This window comes from Plenodomus lingam (genome assembly GCF_022343315.1).
Source record: "Plenodomus lingam strain CAN1 chromosome Unknown contig_14, whole genome shotgun sequence".
Taxonomy (NCBI): domain Eukaryota; kingdom Fungi; phylum Ascomycota; class Dothideomycetes; order Pleosporales; family Leptosphaeriaceae; genus Plenodomus; species Plenodomus lingam.
In genome coordinates this window covers 2,221,165-2,244,081 of record NW_027093932.1, presented here as the reverse complement: position 1 = coordinate 2,244,081, position 22,917 = coordinate 2,221,165, and the positions used below count along the sequence as shown (strand labels likewise).

The 22,917-nt window shown below is 52.0% G+C and overlaps 9 protein-coding genes across 9 annotated transcripts; 3 read left to right on the top strand and 6 right to left on the bottom strand.

Moving 5' to 3' along the window:
* Window positions 1-1,294: 1,294 nt before the first annotated feature.
* MFS1 (MFS sugar transporter) lies at window positions 1,295-3,660 on the bottom strand (the record flags this gene model as incomplete). The annotated part of the gene is made up of 8 exons (XM_066095695.1): window positions 1,295-1,525; window positions 1,574-2,450; window positions 2,553-2,993; window positions 3,057-3,162; window positions 3,231-3,233; window positions 3,292-3,406; window positions 3,568-3,577; window positions 3,635-3,660. The coding sequence occupies 8 exons, from the start codon at window positions 3,658-3,660 to the stop codon at window positions 1,295-1,297; spliced, it is 1,809 nt and encodes a 602-aa protein (XP_065954531.1).
* Window positions 3,661-4,728: 1,068 nt separating this feature from the next.
* IAQ61_002786 (uncharacterized protein) lies at window positions 4,729-5,332 on the bottom strand (the record flags this gene model as incomplete). The annotated part of the gene is made up of 2 exons (XM_066095694.1): window positions 5,121-5,332; window positions 4,729-5,097 (listed from the first exon to the last, which is right to left on the bottom strand). Exons 1-2 carry the CDS (start codon window positions 5,310-5,312, stop codon window positions 4,729-4,731), a joined length of 561 nt encoding a protein of 186 aa, XP_065954530.1. The 5' UTR covers window positions 5,313-5,332.
* A 927-nt stretch (window positions 5,333-6,259) lies between these two features.
* On the bottom strand, window positions 6,260-8,449 carry IAQ61_002785 (uncharacterized protein; the record flags this gene model as incomplete). The annotated part of the gene is made up of 1 exon (XM_003843433.1): window positions 6,260-8,449. The coding sequence occupies one exon, from the start codon at window positions 8,447-8,449 to the stop codon at window positions 6,260-6,262; it is 2,190 nt and encodes a 729-aa protein (XP_003843481.1).
* A 430-nt stretch (window positions 8,450-8,879) lies between these two features.
* On the top strand, window positions 8,880-11,306 carry IAQ61_002784 (uncharacterized protein; the record flags this gene model as incomplete). The annotated part of the gene is made up of 1 exon (XM_003843434.2): window positions 8,880-11,306. The coding sequence occupies one exon, from the start codon at window positions 8,880-8,882 to the stop codon at window positions 11,304-11,306; it is 2,427 nt and encodes an 808-aa protein (XP_003843482.2).
* Window positions 11,307-11,833: 527 nt separating this feature from the next.
* IAQ61_002783 (uncharacterized protein) lies at window positions 11,834-12,538 on the bottom strand (the record flags this gene model as incomplete). The annotated part of the gene is made up of 1 exon (XM_003843435.1): window positions 11,834-12,538. One exon carries the CDS (start codon window positions 12,536-12,538, stop codon window positions 11,834-11,836), a length of 705 nt encoding a protein of 234 aa, XP_003843483.1.
* Window positions 12,539-12,620: 82 nt separating this feature from the next.
* BNA51 (Kynureninase 1) lies at window positions 12,621-14,650 on the top strand. The gene is made up of 2 exons (XM_003843436.2): window positions 12,621-13,448; window positions 13,505-14,650. The coding sequence occupies exons 1-2, from the start codon at window positions 12,936-12,938 to the stop codon at window positions 14,504-14,506; spliced, it is 1,515 nt and encodes a 504-aa protein (XP_003843484.1). The 5' UTR covers window positions 12,621-12,935; the 3' UTR covers window positions 14,507-14,650.
* IAQ61_002781 (uncharacterized protein) lies at window positions 14,651-19,502 on the bottom strand. The gene is made up of 4 exons (XM_003843437.2): window positions 19,110-19,502; window positions 18,954-19,057; window positions 16,050-18,904; window positions 14,651-15,983 (listed from the first exon to the last, which is right to left on the bottom strand). Exons 1-4 carry the CDS (start codon window positions 19,399-19,401, stop codon window positions 14,849-14,851), a joined length of 4,386 nt encoding a protein of 1,461 aa, XP_003843485.1. The 5' UTR covers window positions 19,402-19,502; the 3' UTR covers window positions 14,651-14,848.
* A 273-nt stretch (window positions 19,503-19,775) lies between these two features.
* On the top strand, window positions 19,776-20,318 carry IAQ61_002780 (uncharacterized protein; the record flags this gene model as incomplete). The annotated part of the gene is made up of 1 exon (XM_003843438.2): window positions 19,776-20,318. One exon carries the CDS (start codon window positions 19,776-19,778, stop codon window positions 20,316-20,318), a length of 543 nt encoding a protein of 180 aa, XP_003843486.2.
* Window positions 20,319-20,544: 226 nt separating this feature from the next.
* On the bottom strand, window positions 20,545-22,218 carry IAQ61_002779 (uncharacterized protein; the record flags this gene model as incomplete). The annotated part of the gene is made up of 2 exons (XM_066095693.1): window positions 20,545-22,081; window positions 22,202-22,218. The coding sequence occupies 2 exons, from the start codon at window positions 22,216-22,218 to the stop codon at window positions 20,545-20,547; spliced, it is 1,554 nt and encodes a 517-aa protein (XP_065954529.1).
* Between the last annotated feature and the right edge of the window lie 699 nt (window positions 22,219-22,917).

The following is a 22,917-nucleotide window of genomic DNA, read 5'->3' as shown; positions in this document are numbered from 1 at the left end:
ACACGGGTGTCGAGCGAGTGAGGTTTTGCCAATGGAGATTTATTTATCTATTTTCCTCAGCAGGGCGCGCGGCGATAGGATCTTAGGGATGTTGTGGGACCGTATGTCGTGGCGCTAGATAGGTACAAGTCGCACGAATATGCGCGGACAGTAGACTGTGGACTGCGCTGCACGTGCTGAGCAAGTGGAAACCGTACCGTACAATGGGGTCCAAAAGGCGAATCCAACTGGTACTCCTATTGTGTTTGTACCGTATTGTCACGCTGCTCCGAGGAATGAGAGTGCGCTGTTGCAACGAGGGTAGCTTGTCGAGTACAGTACGTACAATAGATCTGACCCCGTGGTCGCACAGCCCCTACCTATAGTCTATACATAAGCCCAGCTGGGTGCGCGCATCAGCAGATACGCCCGCCCGGTTCCGAATGAACTAGCAATGCAGGAGCATGCTCATCCTGTCCTATTCAACCCCCACATAGTCATCAGTCCAGTAATCCTCAGAGCCCAGTGTGGATCCAGTTTGCAATACATATGCATGTGTCCTGGTGATGAGAGATGTAGTGTAACGTTGACATGTGCGTGCGTGTTCAAGATTTGTTGTAGAGATGTTGTGAACCTTGGATGGGGGTGAACCGTGATGTTGCGATGCAAGTCGATGATTGGAAGGTCGTGGATGATAGCGCGGTGTTAGGTCGCTCGCTTGAAAAATGACGTGCAGCGAATGGGGGACGAGAGACTGGGGGGTAATGACTGAGACATGACGATGGGCTTTGCTTAGGGGAAGAGGGTGGCGGAGAGTGAGTGGAGGTGAAATATGCAGGAGAAAGGGATGGGTTTTCATTTGTTAGTGGGGGTGATAGAAGGATCGAAAAACTTGAAAGAACATAAGGCGAGGCGATGGTCAAGGATGTAGCTACCAAGTTGATTCTATCTGGGCACTTACCTTGAACTATTGATTGGCAAATCGAGATATTGGATATAGGATATCGGCTATTGGTTAGTACACCGTAATATGGGCAGACACTGTACATGCACATCAGTTACACATAAGCACATTGGAAGCAGCATTACGAGTGTTGGATTTATTATCACGATAACAGACTTAGCCGCATCAAAATATCTACGCCGAAAGCAATGTAGTCCCGTAATCCATGACCGCCGTTATAAACACATTCGAGTCCGAGTCCAAATGCGACATGACGCGTGCAAAAACCAGAAAACGAACATTCCACGACTGTAATGAGAGTCGATCAGATTACTCGTAGGTTCAGAGTCGTAGAAACGAATAGGGCTCCAACTAAGCCTTGGGCTCAACAGCAACTTCCTCATGGGCCCTTCCGGCAACCTTGAGGTCGCCCTTCTCGATATCGCGAGTGATCTGGTCGAAACGTGAGGCAATCTTGCCGGCCTTCCAGGCAGGGAGTCCACTGTCGAAGACATCATCCATCTCCTCGAGTGTCCTGCCCTTGGTCTCGGGTGCAGTCAAGAACATGTGGATAAAGGCAGCGGCATTGAAAGTCCCGAAAATCTGTCTGTTGTCAGCTTCACTCATAGAATTACAAGATCGCATACGTACCATGTACATCTGCCAGTTGATGGACCATAGAAGAGGGGGGACAGCAAACGCAAGGATACAGTTCCAGGTCCAGTTGGCAGCAGTGGCCAGGGAGACAGCCTTTGCGCGGACCTTGGCAGGGAAGATTTCGGAAGGATAGGTCCATGAGGTAGGTCCCCAGGTGGTAGCGAACGTGGCCACGAAGAGGTAGGAGCAAGCAACAATACCCTTGGAGACCGCGCTGTGTTCCCTCGGGACAACCCAGGAGATGTCCTTGTCGGTTGGGTCTGGATTAGGATTGCCGTACGAAGCCTGCAGAGCGCCAGTGGTGAACAACCAGACGGCCATCAAAAAGCTACCCACAAGAAGAGCTGGGCGGCGTCCGAACCTGTCCAAGTACAAAATCGCAGGGAGAGTCATGGCGACGTTGATTATGTACTGGATACTGGCCGTAAGGAGCTCATCAGCGATACCTGCGCCTCTCATGATGAATACTATGTAATACATCATAATATTCATTCCACAGAGTTGCGACCACATCTGGATAGACATGCCGAGGATGACACGCTTGACGATACGGGGCTTGATCAGGGCAGCGAAGCTTGTCTCAGCCTCTTCACGCTCGAAGCGAAGGGCCTCTTCAATTTCCTTGTACTCGGCAAGAACTTTGGGGTGATTGACGTCACCACCGCCGTGGAGGTGGGCGAGAGTCTCAAGAGCCTCTTCCCAGCGGTCCTTGGAGGCCAACCAACGTGGAGAGCGAGGAAAAAAAAACATGCCGATGAACAGAATAGCACCGGGGACGGCCTGGATTCCCCATGGAATACGGAAGGCTGCAGTACCTTGGTTAGGGTTCTTGGAACCACCACCCGTGAAAGAACAGCCGTACTGGATGAAGCTGGAAGTAATGTGTTAGTCCTTTGAGTAAGAAGGCAAGCATTTGAGAAGTGAATCCAAACTCGGATGTGCTTAGTACAAATGCTCAATGCGGAAAACTTACTATTGGATCAGGATACCCCAAGTGATAGCCCACTGTTGGAGTGAGACGACGCGACCACGAATCTCCTTGGGGGCGATCTCGGATTGGTAGACTGGAACAATGGCAGAACAGATACCGATGGCGAAGCCACCGACGACACGGCCGACGCAGAGCAAGGGAATACCATTGGCAGCGGCCTGGAAGATGGCGCCGATGATCCAGATGAGGGCAGCGATTTGAATAGCATTGCGGCGCGAGAGCCTATCCGCAAGGAAAGACGAGGCAAGCGCACCGACGAGGGATCCAGCAGGCATGGCCGCAGTGATCCCACCCTGGCGAGTTCCACTGGGCGCATCAAAGTAGCGAGAGTAGGCTTGTGTGCCGAGCACACCAGACATGGAAGAGATGTCGAAACCGAAAAGAGCACCACCTATGGCGGCGAAGCCACAGATGGCGTAGACACTGGTGAAGCCATGTTAGTGTCACCTGCCCGAAGTTGGAAAACCTGTCTAAGATATCACTGACTTGTAAAAGGTCTTCATCTCGCCAAGTCGTTGTGACCAGGTTCGGTGAGCAATGTGGAGCGGAGTGGGAAGTGGAAACAGTGAAGGCGCGGGGGGTGGAGAGGTCTCTTTATGTAGCGATAAACGAGTGAGGTCGACAAACGCGTGATTGCTCAGAAATACCGTCTGTGCATACTACCTACATCCTAGGTAAACACACATACTACAGCCTACTAGCGTTGCTAGCAGGAGCCTACCTAATAAGGCGATTGAGAGCCACGACTTGGCCGTTGGCCTGTTTCCCATACATATGATGGCGTTTGAGGCCAAGCCTTGTGGCCCCGCAAACAAGCGTTTGTGCAGGAAGCCTGTCTAACTGGGGAGTCGGCAATACATCCCTGGAGCTGGCTTTGTATGGTTGGTGGCCCGATCATGCTGTACATTACAACCTTCTCCAACGCCAGGGGGGGAAGGGGGGGTGGGGCCATATTGTTACAGCAGATGTGACCATAGACGCTCTTAAACCTACTTACTGGTGTGCGGCTGAGAGCCTTCTGGGGTTGGAGTTACAGTGTTGCAGTGTTGTAGTGCCACACTTACACAGCTCTTTCTGAGTCTCTGTTCATCGCATATACCGCAAACGGCGCCGGTGAGGGAGCGGTGTGGCGTCGATTTGACAAGCACGTGTACATGGTCCTACACGGTACACTAGAAATAAAACCCCATCGACTGAGCGAGCGTTGAAATTCTTTCATGTCTCATGTCCAGATCGGGAGACAGACAGAGTGCGTCGATGAGCCAATGGTGTGGTCGCAAGTTTGTACGCAGGACTCCTCAGGCGCACAGCTAAACTCTTCTTAGTTTACCGCCAGGCTCGGGTCCGTTGCGAAAGAAAACACATTTCCCTGGTCATTTCATACAGGAAAGATGTACCGAAGTGGTTCCAACGAAGCGCGGGCCGTCTAGGCGGCATGGCGTTACCAGGTTCTCTCTCTGCCTTGCCTTTTTGCATGATCATCTTGCAATCAGGGAGTCAGGGATCGTGGGCCATGGTTGGATCTCCAGTGGGCTGACCCCGCAATGGAGTAGAGCGCAATAGGGACCAAGAGGCGCTCGAGCTCGAGCAGGAGGGTAACCATAGCCTGGGGGAAAGGGGGGATGTGGGTGCACACAACTGGGGGGGGGGAGGTTGGGGGTTCACCTATGTAGGTAGAGAGACTGTGGTTGGCTTTGAGTTGGAGGATGAACGTCGAATTTACCGTCGGCAACTGAGAGGCGGCGCCCCGCAGGCAAGAGGCGCTTTAACTTGTTATGGGAGAAGTCAAGTGCACGGCTGCCACGACCGCCCACGTCGCCCGCGCTTGCACCAACTCGTTGTGTCTTGCAAGCCCTCGGCTGCTTTTCCTCCGCCTCCAGCCCCGGACAAGACAGAAAAGACAAGTACTCTAGACACACACGTTGGGTTTGCCATGTTTCCATTCGCCGTGCACTTTTGACAAGTGCGGCTGTGGCTTCTTTTTGGGTACTAGCAGCCGTTTTGCCGCCAAAGCGCAGTGGTGGTAGTCGCATCGTTTGCTTCTTCCGGTATGCCAGCCGCCATCGCATTCGGCCTTTCGTACTACTACCGCACCGCCTTCGATGCGTCCCGAATGACTTCATCGTCGATGAATGCCCAAATGGATAGATGAAATCGACTAGTTAAAGGCCGAGCACAATGGACTGCTGCAGAGCAGACTCCAAACAGGAAGCCCGATCCAAGGCCCGCCGCCCAGCGCTGCCAACCTGCAAAACTTGCGCACCAGCATAGCGGGAGCTAGAACAGGAACCGAGTCCTTGCCAATCAATCCCGATCCTTGTTCCAGGCGGGAAGTGGAGACAGAGTCAACAGCTCGGGTCATTCGTCTGCTCAGCACACCACCACCGATCCTCTTATCCTGAACTACTGTAGACTTACGGCAACTAGAAGACCGACCGACATGAATGCCCGCGAGGGGGGCGGGAAATGAAGCACAATAGGGTACTCTTTGCGTCTTGTCTCGCTTGCCAATGCTTGCACCCTGGTACTATGACATTGATAGCAACTCACTACTCTACAGCACGAAGAAAGTAGACCCCAACCATTGCTACCATACACAGCACCAAGCCATCCTACATATGGCAAGTAACACAATGCATACGACCACTCCACACTCCATCCAACGTCAGCCCCAATCCCACCGTCCATCTCCCATCTTCCCACTCTGGCAAAAGCTCCACGCTCCGCCCCCACCCCTCCCATACCTTCTCTCCCCTTCAAACCTACCACAGTGCAGTAGAGTACCACCGTATCTCTGGGCTTACCGGTACCCTACAAGCATATGCTCGCTTATCTACCGTGCAGCCATCGTCACCCGTACTCCGTACTCCAAACTCCAGGATAAGCCCACACAAACCCTATTGATTCCGCGTCCCGACACCGTATTGCCTTGGCTCCACGGTAGGCTAGCGGTGCGCCCACATCACTGTACCACATGTTACAGCCACAGCACATGTAAGCACACATGTAATAGGTAACAGGACCTGAAACAAGCTCAAGGCAGATTTCATGTAGGATGACTTGGCTCACCGTAGTGGCTGCGACTATTCCAGTGGGCTACATTAGATTGATTTCGCAACGTTGCGAAAAGAGTCTAGCCTTTTTCGAATTGAACAACTGTGGTTTAGTTGTGTCTTGGATGGGATTTACAAGGTAGGTTCTAGGGTGGATAAGAAGTACCCATGTATTCTGTGAATGAGGCTAGGCTTTCAAGGGCTGGTTGTTTGAAGGCATACATTGGATAGCAAAACATTTGGATAATCATCAGCAAACACATTCACAAGGCACAAGAGCACCTCATTCCTCCTCACATCTCGTCTGTATCGGCATAGTTCGACCTCATATCCTTGGAAGTACACGTTGTGAGAATGACTTCTTGTTATCTTATCATAGGAGCGTAGGGTGGGGGCTTTGACTACATATCCCGTCTGGTGCTCGTACGCTACTCGCTGTGCCAGATAGCTGTTATACTGCGGCTGTCATGAGCAGTAGACACGAAGCCTGGCTTCAGGGCTTTTGGACCTTTGAATAGAGATCGTATACAGGTGCGGGGACCGAAGAGATATCCATTAACTAATAGCACCTCATCGCTCTGCCTTCACTGCACATACTTCGCCACAGGCCTTACCACCATGTTCTCCGGCTTTGCCTTACTCGCTCTCCGTCGTCTCAGTGCCCGCTTCCTTCTCCGTCTTCGGTGCTGCCAGCGGTGTCGCGATCTCCTCGACAACCTCATCGAAGATGCCACCCTCCGGCTCCTGCCCTTGCCCAATCGCCCTTAGGATCCTCCACGCACGGCGAAACTCGTCTCGAATGGCAACGATGCCACGATGCGTGACAGTCCGCGCAACATTATGGTCAATCTCGAACGGATCCTCGATAGCAAACAAGTACCGATTGGTGACCTTTTTCTCCGCCGTCACTTTAGTCGTAGCACTGACCCAGCCTTTGCTCTGTTTGGTTTGGAGGCCGCCTGGCGTGCGGAGGGAGAGGACTTCGGTGGTCCAGTAGAATTGCGGAGTACGCTGGGCACCGTAACCTGGGGACATGGAGGAGTAGTATTGGAAAAAGCCGCGAAGAAGCGCACCGATACTCTGCCTATTGTTTGAGAGCCGACCTGCTTGTGCCGCTTTGATAATTTCCTGCTCATTGCGCCAAAAGCGGACATTGTAGTTGTCAATGGTGGTCTCTTTGAAAAAGGTCTCGAGGGCCGCTACTTCGGTGGGCAGAGGTATGGAGTGTTGGAGGTTTGGACATACGGGTGGTTGGGCTACGTTGACTAAGTAATGTAACACCATCAACACCCAGCCGTACGAGGAGAGAGTGCCAGAGTAGGAACTATTGACCTTTCGGCGCTTTGCCCAGGACTTGACGAATAGGACAATAGGTCGGACTCGTGGGTCAGTGAGAGAGTAGCAGCGCAGCATCTGTGAGTTATGTATCCCTAGTGGGTTTTCGAAGTTGATGTCGCATTGGATGCCGCAGCCTGTCTTTGGGAAATCGAGGGGCCCTTGAACCTTTTCGCGCGTCCATTGCTTCTCTGTTCGAGGCTGGTGGTCCTTGTTTTCCTGGCCATTCGGCTCTGTTTTAGCATCGTCGTTGGGCTTCTCATCTGGTACGGGCAGATTCGTCTTCATTTGCTCGCTCTTGGCGCGCCTCTTATTTTCTGCCTTGGTGCTGATGGTGTTGCTGAGCGCTGGGAAATTTTCACCAAAGCCAGGGCTATCCGCATGGTGCGTGATTTCGACAGCCTTCTCTCCTTCCTTCTCAGCTAGGGATTTAGGGGTTGGAGGAGGCGGCTCAGACGGACTGTCACCGGGATACTTCTCTTCCTCAGATAGCTCGTCCCACTTTTGACGTTCTTCGCATAAGGCAGTGTATAGTTCCTCTGTTGGAAGTTCGCAAACTTTAAGAATAGGAACTCGTGTTCGGGTAAGTAGGCGACCACCCATTTTTACGTCCAACACTGCACGTTCTAGAAGACGGGGAAGCTCGCGATCAATTCCTGTTCGGTGTGATGGGACAGAGCTTTTCCATTCTGGCACCACTGCAAGATCCATATCTGAGCCTGGCATTGCAAAGCCTGATGCAAGACTACCAAAGCCGACTAGGGAGATGGTTGCGATGTCTCCCTTGTAGTGTTCTGCGATAGCCTGCTGCATCACGTCCTCCAAGCGTTTCCGAAATGCCTCCTTCTCCTCGAGCTCAGAGAGAGACATCTCGGCTTTTGGAATTTCCTGAGCAGCAAGATTGTCCATGTGCTCGATCTGTGCAATGGGGTTCTCCCGAGGATAGTTGTTATTTGGTCGGGGCGCATATGATCCTTGCGCACGCCCTTGACCTGGTACAACATGACTGTTCTGGGGCCTTTGGAGAATCTTAATAGGAGGCTCGTGGGGAGGTCCTCCGATATTGGAGTAATGAGCCTGCTGATTCTGCTGGTAATGAGTTTGCCGTGGGCCATGCTGTTGATTGCCAGCTGGGCTGACCGGTGAATGAATGGAGCTCTGTCGATTGTGAGGGATATTTTGAGCTTGGTGGTAATGGCTACTTGGCTGGTGTGTCCTTCCACCTCCTCCCCTTGGCGGACCTGTGTTTGAAGAGGGATTTGCGCGCCATCCGTGGCCCTGTTCGACACGATTCTGGTGGTTTCGGTCAAAGCCACGAGTAGGGCCCCCAGATCCTCGGCCCCTGCCCCTGCCTCTGCCTCGACCTTGACCTTGCTGTGTGGGCTGCAGAGCCGAGTCTGTTTGACTGCTGGTCACGTTGCTGAGAATCATGTTGCGCAACTGACCTTCCAGTCCAGTGGACTTGGGCGTGGTGGCGCTATCCTGCGCCATTACAACAGCGGAGTGTTTGAGAAGCGAAAGCTGGACGCTCTACTGTCGCAGAATGGCGCTGCGGTGATGGTGATGCGTGGTGTTTGGTAGTACCTAATTACTGCAGGCCTCCAGACTGGCGCAGCGTCACGTGCCTACGGACTAGCTTTTGTACACAAGTCTCTGCTCGTGCGATCTACCAAATTCAATGCCCTGTGTTTCCCAATAACATGGGGCATTCCAATGGAAAAGTGTTTGTTTGCAAAGCCAGATAGGGAATCGCGAATTGCCTATAGTGATTTGACGAATGCGACTCTGAACTCCCCGCGGAACAGACTCGAAAGCGTGGTTTTGAAGAGCTGGGTTTTGCGTTTCTGCCTAGGTTTGCTTCTCGGGGCAGCAAACACGGTGGTGAGGGTGTAAGTGATGGTGTCACTATCTGGGGATAGCTATGCAATGGGCGGGAGACGCATGGGGACATCACACATACCGGTACATGGCGCACCTGGGCATGGATAGGGCCGCCCCCAGTCATTTCCTTGGCACGCTTGGGTTGGGGTTAGCGCAAGGTGGAGCACTGACGGCATTACATTGGCCCATTGTTACCTGCGTCCCATGGTTCACACCCGGACAAGGCAGGACAACCTTTTTATTGTCTGTCCCATCCACCACCACTCTCTCTCTCTCTCTCTCTCTGTTACATTTCTTCCCCCCTCCTCCCTTTTATCCTCTAGACAACACGCTCGCTATGAACGGAACGACACTGAACCAGACGCCCGCCGCTGCGCCCGCCGCGCCCACGACTGCGCCCGCATCCGCTGGTGTTGGTTCTGCTGCTGCTGCTGCTGCCAACAATGGTCGACCACCAGCCCGCCGTCGCAGGCCCCAGTCGAACCCACTGCGTGCGCCCAAACGGCCGCTACAGAACATCACGCGGCCGTTGGTGTCGCTCGCCACGATGAACGAGAGCAAGAAGCCGGCGCCGGGCCTCGTCAACGATGGAACACAGACCAAAGAGGCGCTGCGGCAAGAGTTCATTGCGCAGGGCGCCACCACATTCCCCTTGGTCGTCACACGGCGTGACCTGAAAGAGCTGCGGCATCATGTGATGCGCCTGCAAAGCAAAGGACGCGTCGACATCGAAGACAAGATGCAGTTCACTCCGCCTATCAAGCTACACCGGCGAGATCCGCGTGCACCCCCAAGTGGTGCAGGTTCCCACTTCGAGGAGGAAGACACAAAGGAGGACTTGGATGAGATCAAGGAACGTGAACGCATCGAACAGCAAAAGGAAGAGCGCCGCAAGATTCGCGACGAGAACCAAGCCAAGATCGCTCCCAGTGGGACCAAGAAGCCGAACGCCTTCCAGAAGAAGACGGAGCAAAAATACCGTCCAGATGACACTCCAGAGGCGAAGAAGCGCCAGCTGCTACGGTACGAAGAGACGCTGCCTTGGCATCTAGAGGACTTTGAGAATAAGCAGACATGGGTGGGCACATATGAGTCGGAGCTTTCCGAGGCACACGTCATGCTCACCACCACGGACCCCAACAACCCACTCGCAGGCGCCATTCAATTGGCACCCATGGAGCGTTGGTACCGATTCAACGTCAAGAATAAATTGAAGCCGACAGGCGACGACGTAGACAAGCTCATGTACAAAATTGAGCACGTGCCAGGTTTCCTCAAGAATATTGAAGCACGCGCCATCAAGCGAGAAGCACAAGAAAACGAACGTGGTAACAGCGGTCTCCGCACGCGTGTAGGCGGTGGAGGCGATGATGAGGGTAGAATCCGTCAACCACGGCTCGATGAGGATGGCAACTTCGTCAAGCAAGAAGCTGATGCTGACGACATTGACTTCAATCTTGAGGAAGACTTTGCTGATGACGAGGAAGGGCTTAATGGCCTCTTTGAGGGTGAGGAAGAGGAGGTCAAAGAGGCCACTGAGAAACTGAAGCGAGATCAGTTGCAGGCTGCCCTATGGGAACGTCCGGATGAGTTGACGATGGAGCGCCGTGAAGAACTTGAGGCAAAGTTGGCTGGTGAAATAAAGGCCATGGAAAAGATTTACCGAAAGACGCTGGTGAAGCGTGAGAAGCAGTATGACTATGCAGACAGCGATCCAGAGAACCCATATGTAACCGAGAGTGAGTCCGACACCGACTCTGAGACGGAAAGGCAGCGGGCAAAGGAAGAGGAAGAGAAGAAAGCCGCGGAGCAAAATGGAAAGACGGTTGAAGGGGGAAATGTACCATCTGGCACATCGACAAAGCGTTCAAACACGCCGTCAGGGATCAACAAGCTTGCTGACAGCAATAAGAAGAAGCGGCCTGGTTCGCCAAACCTGTCAGAAGCTAGTGGCAACGAGTCTTCCCGCAAGAAGCACAAGAAGAACCGTGACAAGCTCACTGATCCTTCCCGCAAGTCCTCTCTCGCTGCTCTCAAGGGTGCTGGTTCTGGTAGTGACAGCGAGATGACCGACGCCGGTCGCATCCGCAAAGAGAAGAAGAAGAAGTCCAGGCTCGTGCTCGGCGCCTCTCCCAGTGGCACCCCGGGCCCCAGCCGCGCGGGGAGTCCCTCTGCCCCCAACCTCAACGGTAGCCGAGCTGGTAGTCCCTCGGGCGCCGTCAAGCAGCTCCCCACGGCCAAGGAAATCCATGATTCTATTCCACCACAGGGCATGAATCTCAAGGATCTCATTCTCAAGTTCAAGAGTCGCGTTGAACACTCGAACACCAAGCAGTTTATCAAGCTTGTCAAGGCAGTATCGAGTTTCGACAAGCAAAACAGTTGGCTGACGCCGTTGGCTGAAATGCCATCGGATGAAAATGTCAGTGCTTTTATGCAGGCTGCGAATTCATCAAAGGCTAGTTAGTATCCTACCGCCAAGGAAATTTACGATTCCATTCCACCACAGGGCATGAATCTCAGGGACTTCCTTCCCGAGTTCAAGAGTTGCTTCAAGCACACGAATGCCAAGCAGTTTATCAAGCTGGTCAAGACAGTGTCGAGTTTTGACAAGCAAAACATGTGGTTGACGCCTTTGGCTGAAATGCCCTCGGGATGGAACCGTTAGTGCTTTCATGCAGGCTGCGAAGTCATCAAAGGCTCCCTAGTATGTTAAGCGTTAGATGAAGGGACCAAGGGACCAATTGGGGCACTACCGGGTTTGATTGCTGCACTTGTGGGGCTTTGTCTGGTCTACCTGGGTAAATAATTTTGATGGGCTTTTAGACGGCGATACCTTTGGCTCTGGCTTTGGCCGTTAGGGAGAAATATACGACGTATCCCAGTCCAATGAATTGATACATTATTAGTAGCCTTTGAGATGATGTCTATCCTGCCACTGTCCGCCATCTTTTCATGATTGCCATTATACATGTATGCTCCTCAAGAAGCCATCTACAACTTTATGTCAAAACTCGTGCCACACCCACAACTACTCGTCGCCCCCGGAATACCCGTAATCTTAAACTGACTGCCTATCAACTCCATGCTGTAATCCACCGTACTCCCGCTCAACAACTCCAAGCTCGCCTCGTCAATCACCACCTTCTCGCCCTTGGGCCCTTCAAACACCGTGTCTTCGTCGGTTGCGGGCTGTTTTGACAGGTCGCATAGGTCCATGAGGTATTGGAAGCCGTGGCAGCCGCCGCTTTCGATGGAGACGCGCAGGGCGAGGGAGGGATTGGCGTCTTTGGTTGCGATGGTGTGGAGACGGTGAGATGCGCGGGGAGATATGGAGATGGTCATGGGCGCACCCGAGTCGTCGGTGCGGGGGTTGAGGATGGGGGTGGCGGGTGTGGCGACGGGTGGGGAGGATGTTGGAGAGGTGGTTGTAGTTGTAGTAGTGGTAGTGGTGGTAAGGGTTCTTCGGGTATTTATTCCAAGAGATGATGGTGGGTTGTATGCTGGCGTAGTATTTGTACCTGCTCTGTTGATAGATGGTGCGAGGAAGTCGAGGTATAACGGTCGCAGACTGGCCGTCGCTTTGCTGAAGGCTCTCGCAGACTTTGGCCGTTGAACTGTACGACTCAAGACGGCCTTTCCCATCCCTGCTTTAGCTGCACGCAGACAAGAAGCGCACATTATGTAGGGTGATGCCATTTTCGAGGTGGATGGTTATGGAGTGTGCAGTGTTGTCGAAGTCGTTGTCTCGTTGAATCAGACTTCCTTCTCTGAGGTCATCGCAGAGAAACACCACGCCCAACCCGATGCAGCCAATCATGCGCCGTTACTTATGGACCAGAAGTTCTGGGCCGATTAGTCAGGAACCACACCCCCACCGCCTGCGTCCAACGAGCCCCTCTGATTTGGTGCCCCGCCTGTTGCGGTGCAAGGGCATCAATATAATCGATACCTGGAAAAAAACACAGAGACGGCGAGATAGAATATTTTGTCCGCGAACTTTCTAGACCCGTGGACACTTCCTGGTCGAGTATTTAAGCTGCAGATCGTCGGCCAGGCTGGACCGTTCCTTCGTCCCACAGCTGCCCACTTCACAATGCCAAAACTTCAGAATGCATATTTGCAGGTAGCCACGCTGGAGCTGTGCTCCGAGGCTTTTGCCAAGGCAGAAGATGCAAAGGATCCGCTCAGCAAGTTGAGGGAGGAATTCTGGATACCGACCAAAGGCGATCTTCGGAACAAGAAATTTGGGCATCAGAAACACCCTACGCGGAACGATGATGGCGAGGATTCGATTTACCTCTGCGGCAACTCTCTTGGACTGCAACCACGGCGAACAAAGGAATATGTGAACCGATATATGGATACGTGGGCATCCAAGGGCGTCTTTGGACACTTCACTGACTATGAAGGGGGGCTGCCGCCTTGGTTGCACATCGACGATGTAGTGAAAGAACAGACGGCGAAGATTGTGGGAGCGCTGTCAAGTGAGGTTGTGGTTATGGAGACTCTGACCGCGAATTTGCATCTCCTAATGGCGAGTTTCTACAAGCCTAGCAAGGATCGATGGAAAATTATCATCGAAGGGAAGGCCTTTCCCAGTGACCATGTGAGTCTTGACACTAATACCTATTGGAAAGAGTAATTACTGACAAAGTACCATAGTACGCCGCACTCTCCCAAATAGCACATCACAACCTAGACCCATCCGCACTCATCACCATAGACCCACCATCGTCTTCCTCGCCTTATCTCTCCACCGAACACATCCTCTCCATCATCTCCCAACACGCCGCAACCACCGCTCTTGTCCTCCTGCCAGGCATCCAATTCTACTCTGGTCAATACTTCGACATTGAACTCATAACCCGTCACTGTCACGCCCTCGGCATCACAGTAGGTTGGGACCTCGCCCACGCCACGGGCAACGTACCACTCAAACTACACGACTGGAACGTAGACTTCGCCGCATGGTGCAACTACAAGTACATGAACGGCGGCCCAGGCGTAATAGGCGGTCTCTTCGTCCACGAGCGCCACGGCACCGTTGAAAAGCCATCAACCACCCCACGAAACCCAAACACATCCAAAGACTCCAGGAACCAATCCACAGAGCTAATTTACAGACCCCGACTCAGCGGCTGGTGGGGCAGCGACAAATCCTCCCGCTTCGCCATGTCCAACACCTTCATCCCCATCCCCGGCGCAAGCGGCTACCAACTCAGCAACCCCAGTGCACTGGATATAACATCTGTCATGGCCTCCCTCGACGTATTCTCTCTGACCTCCATTGACGCTCTGCGCCAACGCAGTCTCCGCCTCACAGGCTACCTGGAAGCCCGCCTACTTCGCTACCCCGGCGGTAACCCACCCTACACCATCATCACACCCGCGAACCCAGCGGAACGAGGTGCGCAACTCAGTGTGCTCTTGCAACCGGGTCTGCTGGAGCAGGTACAGAGAGACATTGAAGACAAGGGTGTGGTGGTTGATGAGAGGAAACCTGATGTCTTGAGAATTACGCCGGCGCCCTTGTACAATTCGTTTCTGGATGTCCATCGCTTTATGGAAGTGTTTCATGAGGCTTGTCGGAAGGCTGTGGAGGGTTCAGGAAAGGCAAAGACGGGTAAAGGGGGAGTGGCGTCGGACGGGATTGCGAGGACGTGATGGCATGTGGGACCATGCTTTTGAAAAATAATAGAGGATTGATCTTCTTCTTTTCCTTCTTCTTTGCAACATTTATATCCAGGTATACTTTTTAATGCAATGAACTGATTACAGGTTATAAAGCATATCAAACGCTATTCAACATTCGATACCTGCAAGACGGTGAAACTACTATGTACCTGAACATATTTCTCAGACAAACCGGCAGCAAAATCCTTCACAGCGAATGCCGCACTACACTACTCCAACAGGCCCGTAAAACACCCATAGCTAATCCAATTTTCCCGTCCGTGCCACTGATAGAAACAGCGCCCTTGCTATACCCAAGACCCCCCACCGCAACTAAGCCTTCAACGCAAAAGAAAACAAACTATCCATCTGAACCCACTGTCTCCCATTCCTCTCCAACCACGCCTCCACAACCCCCTTCAACGTCCCAAACCTCTCCCGATTCTGCTCCGCCAGAATCTTCATCTTCACCCTACTCTCCTCGACCTTAACCCCTTCCTCACCCTTAGCCACGCGATCGACATCGAACAAGCTCTGAAAGTACAGAAGCTGGTTCCACACGTCCTTTTCGCGCATCTCCCAGTGCATTTTGCCCAGACAGTCCTTTGCAAGACCCTTGGGCCCGAGACAGCGGTGGCCGTAGACGGAAATGCTGCGTGTGCGGTTTCCGCATTGGGGATCGTCGCAGACGAGGTGGCCGGCGTAGTAGGAGGCGAGGAGCTGGCGGATCGAGGACTCGAGTTGGGCTACGACGGAGAGGGTTTGAAGAATCTGTTTGCATCCTTCGGCGGGGCATTGGATACCGTTGTGGGATACAGTTTGCAAGGACGTCGTGGTGGGTGATGTAGCCGAAAGGCCTTGAAAAGGAAAGACGGTTGTGCAGCTGCGGCAGCGTAGCCAAAGAGGTGTGCAGGATTGGAAGCGCATGGAGTCTGGGATTTGCGATTCCAAGGGATGGATCTCAGTATCTTGCTGGGCACCGCCAGAGACGGTGGAAACGCGGTACTTGCTCGTGTCAAGACCTAGGCATGCGGCCAACATGGTGATGTTTGTGCCGTCGATGGGAGCACATAATCGCTCTACCGGTGGGAGGATCTGCTTGTGGAGGTAGTAGTCGATGTCTGGCTTGAGCCCGCTATCCGTCTTGAGCACTTCATCGACCGGGTAAGCGTTCTTTGCTGCATTCTCGGCCGAGCCTGATGATTCTCCAGTGATGATGAAGCTCATCACATCCTTGGCCTTGACGTGCTTGCCCTTTGCCATGAGCCGGAGGGCAACCTGAACAGAAGGCATGGAGTTGCCATTGGGATACTCCTTGGGGTTCTTGCCTAATTGCGTGTAGATAGTGTATTTGCGAGTGGGGATGGCATATTCACGCATACGCTTGCTGAGCTCACGGAGATGGTTGTGAATCTTTTCAACGACCGTTTCGGGATCCTCGCCACTCAATAGGAAGTTCAGGAGCTCACTGTATCCAAGTTAGATAGATGTTCAAAAATGCAAAAGGAAAGGGTAAAAGGAAAGGAGAACGAACGTTGATGTTTCTTTCGACAGGGCACAGTACTCTCTGCGTCTCATATCAAGACCCTTTACCTCCAACTTCTCAACATACTTGCCATCAACAGGTATCATGTTGATAGCAGCATACTTCTTCTTTGCATGCAACAGGATGCGGCGGAAAACGTTATCGATATCAATCTCGAGAAGCCTGTAGCTGTCATTGACCTCCTTCTTGAACTCGTTACCAAGCTTCAGAGCGTCTTGGATATTGTCCACATTCGTGTTAATCATGACGGAGTCGGTATCGCCATAAATGACACGCAGCGCCTTCTCCTCGGCCATATCTTTGGTTTTCCTTAGAATCTCTCGTCCCTTGTAGGTGGTGAGCATTGCAAGCGGCCGAGCGTAAAACCGTGACTTTGTGTATCCCAAGCAACCGTACATAGAATTGGCTGTCAGCTTCAGAGCAAGTTGTTTGATATCCCATGTGGCTAGCTGATCCGGTGTAGCATCCTTGGCCTTCATGAGCTTCTTTACTTCTCGACGACGGGAGACAAGTGTAGCAATGAGGCGGGGCAGGATGCCTTGTTCTTGAGTTGCTGGGACTTCAGGGACTTTGTCGTCATCTTCGGAGAGATCAGCTCGCTCGACGGTAGTGAAGCAAATGTTGAACTCCTGGATGATACTAGGGTATAGAGAGTTGAAATCCATAACCAAGATGAACTTGTCGTAAAGTCCCTTCTCAGGCTCGAAGACGAGACCACCCTTGAACTTGTCCTTCTTCTTCGCATCTGCACCTTCCTCGCCTTCTACCGCGTCTTCCTCAATCTTGACCTTGCTCTTGCCCCATTGCTTGTCAGGACAAATGTATTTGTTCTTATGAAACTCGTGGAGCAGAATGTACTCGTTTCGCTCAGCACGAGTACCGCTCAATGTCCGGGCCCAGGAGTTACCAGCAAGATTGGTCAAAACCTTGGTCAAAGGAAGCATCTGCACCTTCATCGAGATAGCCGCGATAAAGTATGCATCGGCCTGACAGTGCTTGACGTAGTTCAGTAACCCCTCCTTGGTGGCTGCCCAGCTGTTCAGAGCAGCTTCGTTATCGAGCTCCTCGCGCTTCTTGTTCAGGACCAGCTGGCACATCTCCTCCAGACTCCACGACTGGCACTTCGTCATGAGCGACTTTCCGAGGTCATTGGCAAGATCGCAGAGCAAGCGGCCCGAAGCTAGTTGCTTTTCAGCAAAGAAGCTTCCTCCACCTTTGCCCATACTCTTCGGCCAGTCACTTCTCTTGAGACGTCCAATACGGTGCCAACCAGGGGTCTTCTTCTCTCTTAGACGACTGAGCAAAACGCTGTAATCGACATCATCCAGACGATGACCAACAAGCACATCAGGATCATATCGCTGAAACATTGCCATGAGCCAACTGAGAAGCTCTTGTTCTGTCTTCTTCAGCGTGAAATTTCCTTTGACCTTTTCCACTTCGGCTTGGAAGCCCGTAGGAAAGGCAACACCATTCGGCCGCATAACAGTGAAGGACTTGCACTCCATATCTTCAATTGGAGTCGTATCAGTAAGCGAAAATTTATCGTAAATCATAGCGCTGGCCATAAGGATCTCCTGTTTGTTGTCCTTGGCATTGAAAGTAGTTCGTAGCGAAAGACTCATCAGCGTCATAGGGGGAGCGTCCAAATTGTCTGAATTGCTGAGTACCGAGATGCTATTGGGTTTGGCGACCTGGGCTTCAAGCTTACACCACGAGGCGTTGTGAATAGCCCCGAGATCAGGGTTGTCAATCTTGAGCCAGCAAGGACCCATGACGTTCTTCCAGAGCACAAATTGCTCGAAGAGCGAAGTATTAGTACCAAAGACGTGCGAAAATGTCTCTCCGCTTAGGTCAGCGGAAAGAGGCATCTTGTCATATCCGTATAATAATTTGAGGTAGTCTGCCTCCTTTGGTATGTCTGGTAGTTCAAAGGCATACTTGCGGGTGCAAGGTTTGATCTTGTGCATTCCCACCCGGTGTCTGCTCATGATGGAGTCCACTTCGTCTGAAACGTCACTTAGTCTCACCTCCTCGTCGGTCGTAACGCCTCTAACCTGTCGATACTCGCGGGGTAGGAAGTACAGTTTGCGAAGAATATTGTCAATTTTCAAGAAGCAACTCGCATAATTGCCTGTCTGCCTGTCTTTGACTTTGCCGAATAAGCAGAGACTGCCATTGATCTCGGTATAGTCGATCCAAAACATATGGAGGCTGCCATCTTCTTCGAGTGCATCTTCTGGCCTCATTTTTCCAACGCCAGTAGTTTGCGGGGCAGGGCTACTCATAACATTGAGTTTGCTGGTGACTTCGTTCCAGGACGATGCGTCCACAGCTGATGGTCCGACCGGAGACGAGCTGGCAGGAGTGGGATATTCTGCTTTCTTGATTCTCGCTATAGGACGTTTTCCGGCCATGTTGACGCTTGTGACGGGCACGCCGAGGCCTCCAGTGGGTTGTGTGACCTCCATGAGATCCTCCTCCTCTTCCTCAATCTTGACTGCAGGCTGTGCTCTTCGCTGCACAGCCTTTGCTACAGGTGATGATTGAAGGGGTGGGTCACTCATGGGCACATCGTCGTCGGCAAATGTAGGAAGTCCGTCGTCATCGCCATATTCGTTCGCTGCTGGCGGTGTGTCGGGCATAATAGTATCCGAGTCATTAGTCCTCTTTTTCGATACAGCTGGGCGGTTCTCAGATATGGGAGGTGACAGTACACGTGTCTTTCTCCGTGCCTCTGTCTTGACAGGTCGCATTCGAGGAGCGGGTTGACGGATAGGGTTTGTATCGATCTCGCCGAGAAGATCTTCCATGAAGTCTTTGTCTGCAGCGGTAGCAACAGGCTACACAGATTAGTATGTGTGCAGTCAATTGTTGCAATTGACGAACTACCTTTGGTTTGGGGGCCTTTGCCGCCGTTTTTGCACTGAAGTACTTGCTGATGCCGTTATTGATCTTATCTTGCTTCTCCTTGTCTTCTTCGCGTTTCCGTTTCGCTACAACCCATTAGAACTGTCAAAAAAGACATAGCACACGCTCTGCACACACCGGCTTTGCCTTTTGCGGGCCGTTCATCCTCGCCTTCGCTGTCGGTGGCAGCGTAGTGGTAACGACCCTGGCCATCATCCCATTCCTCCCGGCCGTCATCGACATAACCCTCGCCATTGTCGTCTACGATGAAGTCATCCTGGTCTAATCGACTTCTTACAATCTTCTTGTATCCATCTTCGTCGACCGTATCGTACAGTTGCTCCTCCTCTTCAACTTCATATGTAGACAAGCGCGTCTTGCCAGCAGCGCGCAGAGCCTTGATCTCCGCTAATGCCTTTGCACGAGACATGGTGTACTATAATATCGTAGAAGTGTATGGAAGCAAAAAAGAGACAAGGCCACACCGAAGAGCGTGCTGAAGCGTTATCGAATGTGCAAGTGGCGCGTTTGATGGGGGGGGGGGGGGGGAGGGGTGACGCGCTAGCACACGCGACGCGACTTGTCCTTCGTTTTCAATTAATCTACATCGGGCTTAGCGTAATTCACGCCACTCTCTTTGTGGGCACCATCATCTCTCATTACGCAGCGTAGGATACATACCTAGATAGCGACATCACTGTGACCAGAACAATATGGCGTCGGTGTCAAAGGCCCCCCTGGTCTGGATAGACTGCGAAGTAGGTGCAGGCACGCAATTGAAACATACTCTTTTTGACCAACCAGATGACCGGCCTGGACACGGATAATGACACCATCATGTCTCTGGCTGTCTTCGTCACAGATGCAGACCTCAATCTCCTCGACGAAGAAGGCTATGAGGCCATTATCCATCACAGCAAAGAGCAGCTCGATCGCATGGGCGAGTGGTGTGTTCGCCACCACGGCCAATCAGGACTGACGCAATCCTGCATCGACTCGACAACAACCGCAGAAGAAGCCGCAGAAGGCCTGCTTTCTTATATCAAGAAGTATGTGCCTGAGCGTCGTACCGGGCTTCTTTCGGGAAATTCGGTCCATGCAGATAAATCATTTCTTGTCCTACCACCCTACAGAATTGTAATGGATCACCTCCACTACCGGATTCTGGATGTCAGTAGTATCAAAGAGGCCGCCCGGAGATGGGCACCCAAAGATATTCTCAAGAAGATCCCCAGAAAGCAAATGCTACACGAAGCGCGTGCAGATATTCTGGAGAGTATCGAAGAAGCACGATACTACCGCAACGTATTCTTTCTGAACCCTATGAATACAACAGAGCAGAAATAGACGTGCTTATGATACTGGGAGCATTTTCTCGAACATTGCAAAAACTATTCATATACTTGCAAATCTTCGTCCGTGGGACATCCGCGCTGTACCCTACACATGCTTTATTAGGCTGCCACGATGAACACCGGTTCGACACAGCTTGACAACAATAACCTTACACATACTGTACGGTCAATGACCTCACTTAAATTGAAGTCTACTACACCCGGTTATATTCTTCGACTCAATGTCTATCCCCTTCATATCTATTTGCCGGGACTTCCACCAGCCGACTAATACCATCTAGCTCCAAGGCATGCTGTCTCTCATCAGCACTCATTTCGCTAGAATACGACCCTGCTGGCAATTCTGTTGCGTTCATCCCATATTTCTCTGGTACCAGTGGATCAGCGACGTGTCCCATGTGCACTGGTTTGTGAAGCTCGTGGGGGTTCGCATCGTGACGACTCAATCTCCGCCTCCGAAGAAACAGCGTAGTACCAATCAATACGCAGACTAGAGCTAGGACACCAACGAAGATACCGGCTATAGCTCCAGATGAAAGTCTATTTGCAGTCTTGCCGTGAGCATCTGATGGCTTTTCCGGTGAGGGGCCTGGCACAGTTACTACCGCGCCATCTACAGCAGCTACGCATGCGTTTGTAGTATCGATGCCCATCAACTTCTGTTCCATGGGTTGTACTTGCACTGGCGCTATGGTAAATTCGTTCTTATCGTGATCGACCATGAGATACGCAGAGGATAAAAACATGCCTCCGAGGCGCGGCATGTTCTCCTCTAGATCCAGGTAGCTAACTACTGGAATATCCTTCCAGACCGTGCTCCGTCTAATCTGCCCATTGTTCACCGTGTACGGCTCGTCGACGATGAAAAGCTCGTTGGGAATATTGACTGTGATCTCGTCGTTGATAGAGATGGACAGATTGCCCTTGAAAGTCCTGTGTCGAATTAGCGGATCGTTGACAATGCTTCGCGTTATGCACTCATACGCAGTATTCGGATACACGGAGGCTACTCCATAGAGTAGCTCACCAGCGGAACCATTGTTGAATGGTGTCTGTTCGACGCCCAATATATCATGCATCCTAACCCAGTATTGGTAGGGCAACGTCAAGATACTGGAAAGCGTAGGAACAACACATGCTTGCAGTCTCTCCGACTTCAGCACGTGCTGGGCCGTCCCGGTCACAGAATTCAACCCTATCCCCGTTAATTCTACGACCATACCCTCGCGACACTTCCAATTATTGCGAGTAAAGGTTGTGGTGGTGTTTGGAGAGTCACCAATGAGCGCCTCATCATAGCCTCCAAGCGTTAATGAGCCATTACGTGGTTTGTCGGATATGGTCGAGTCGGTGCCCCAGAAGAATGAGTACGTCTTTGATGCGATTTGGTTTCGCGATGCCAGTGTACTCAGGAATGTAGACTCTATGCCCAATCCTAATTCACCCTTGTTCACGTACGGATGAGACGTCCCTGCACGAATACCGAATGCGAGCTGCGGAAGGTCGAGACCCTGGTCTTTGATATTCATTATAGTAACATCATCAGCTATCCACGTTGCCGTGGTATTGTCGTATGGATGCTGTTCGGATATACCGACAGTTTTGCTCCCTGACAACTCTATGTCATATAGGCCACCTCTGAACGTCGTACATTCTTCGATTGAGAAGTTCACAAACTTCTGCGGAGTGCTGTTCGGTACGAGTTGTTTGCACAGACTATTTGCCGCCCCATACAAGTATGTATCATTAAGAGAACTAAAGTTTCGTAAGCTGGGTCTTTTTCAGAAGCATAGTCGTCACCTACGCGCTGGGAAGCAGCGCGATTGTTTGCGCACTCGGACCGCCAATCCTCAATTGTATGCCCCGGACTTCTACTCGATTGGAAAGGACATTGCTCTTGAATGGAAGGGACACTGCGAGGGGATTACAATCAGCGGCAACAGATGCCAGAATGAAAGTGCTAGCGGTAAAGGCTTGAGTGCCCAACCGCAGTAACATAACGAGAGGTGAGGGGGAAAACGAGCAAGAGGGAAAAAGAGAGCATTGAACTTGACGTGAAAACTTGTCGGCGGTTATATATCTCTCCATGATTCGGTTACTCAGTTTGGAGGATCAAACGTTGGTCGCCTAATGGGGCGTAAAGTTGGCTGCGGCAAGGCACCATGCATGTACAGCCCTCGAGTAACCTGTACCGTAAATGGTACCTGAAAAGACTCTATGCATTGCCGCAACATTGTGTGGCACTTTGAAAACACCCAGCGAAGGGAACAAGTTGGCAAGGCATAGTGTCGGTTGGACTGAGTAGTTTTTGTGTCATCATGAAGATGACAAAGGAAATACTGCTCAGACAGACCACAGACTTCGCCAGTATAAGAAAGCTACGCTAGTTCTTTAGCCATCGTAACAAGACAGACTCAATGCATCTCATCATGTGTTGATACTATGGTATCGAGGTGCAGTGATGTGAAAAGGGGCTAGAGGCATCTCGGCCCCCACCTCCCGCTTCCCACGTCGGTACCTATCTGCAGGGGTACCGGTATGCACTATGAGGACAGTGTCGAGAAGCTCTCAGCTCTTAACAGCACTTTCGC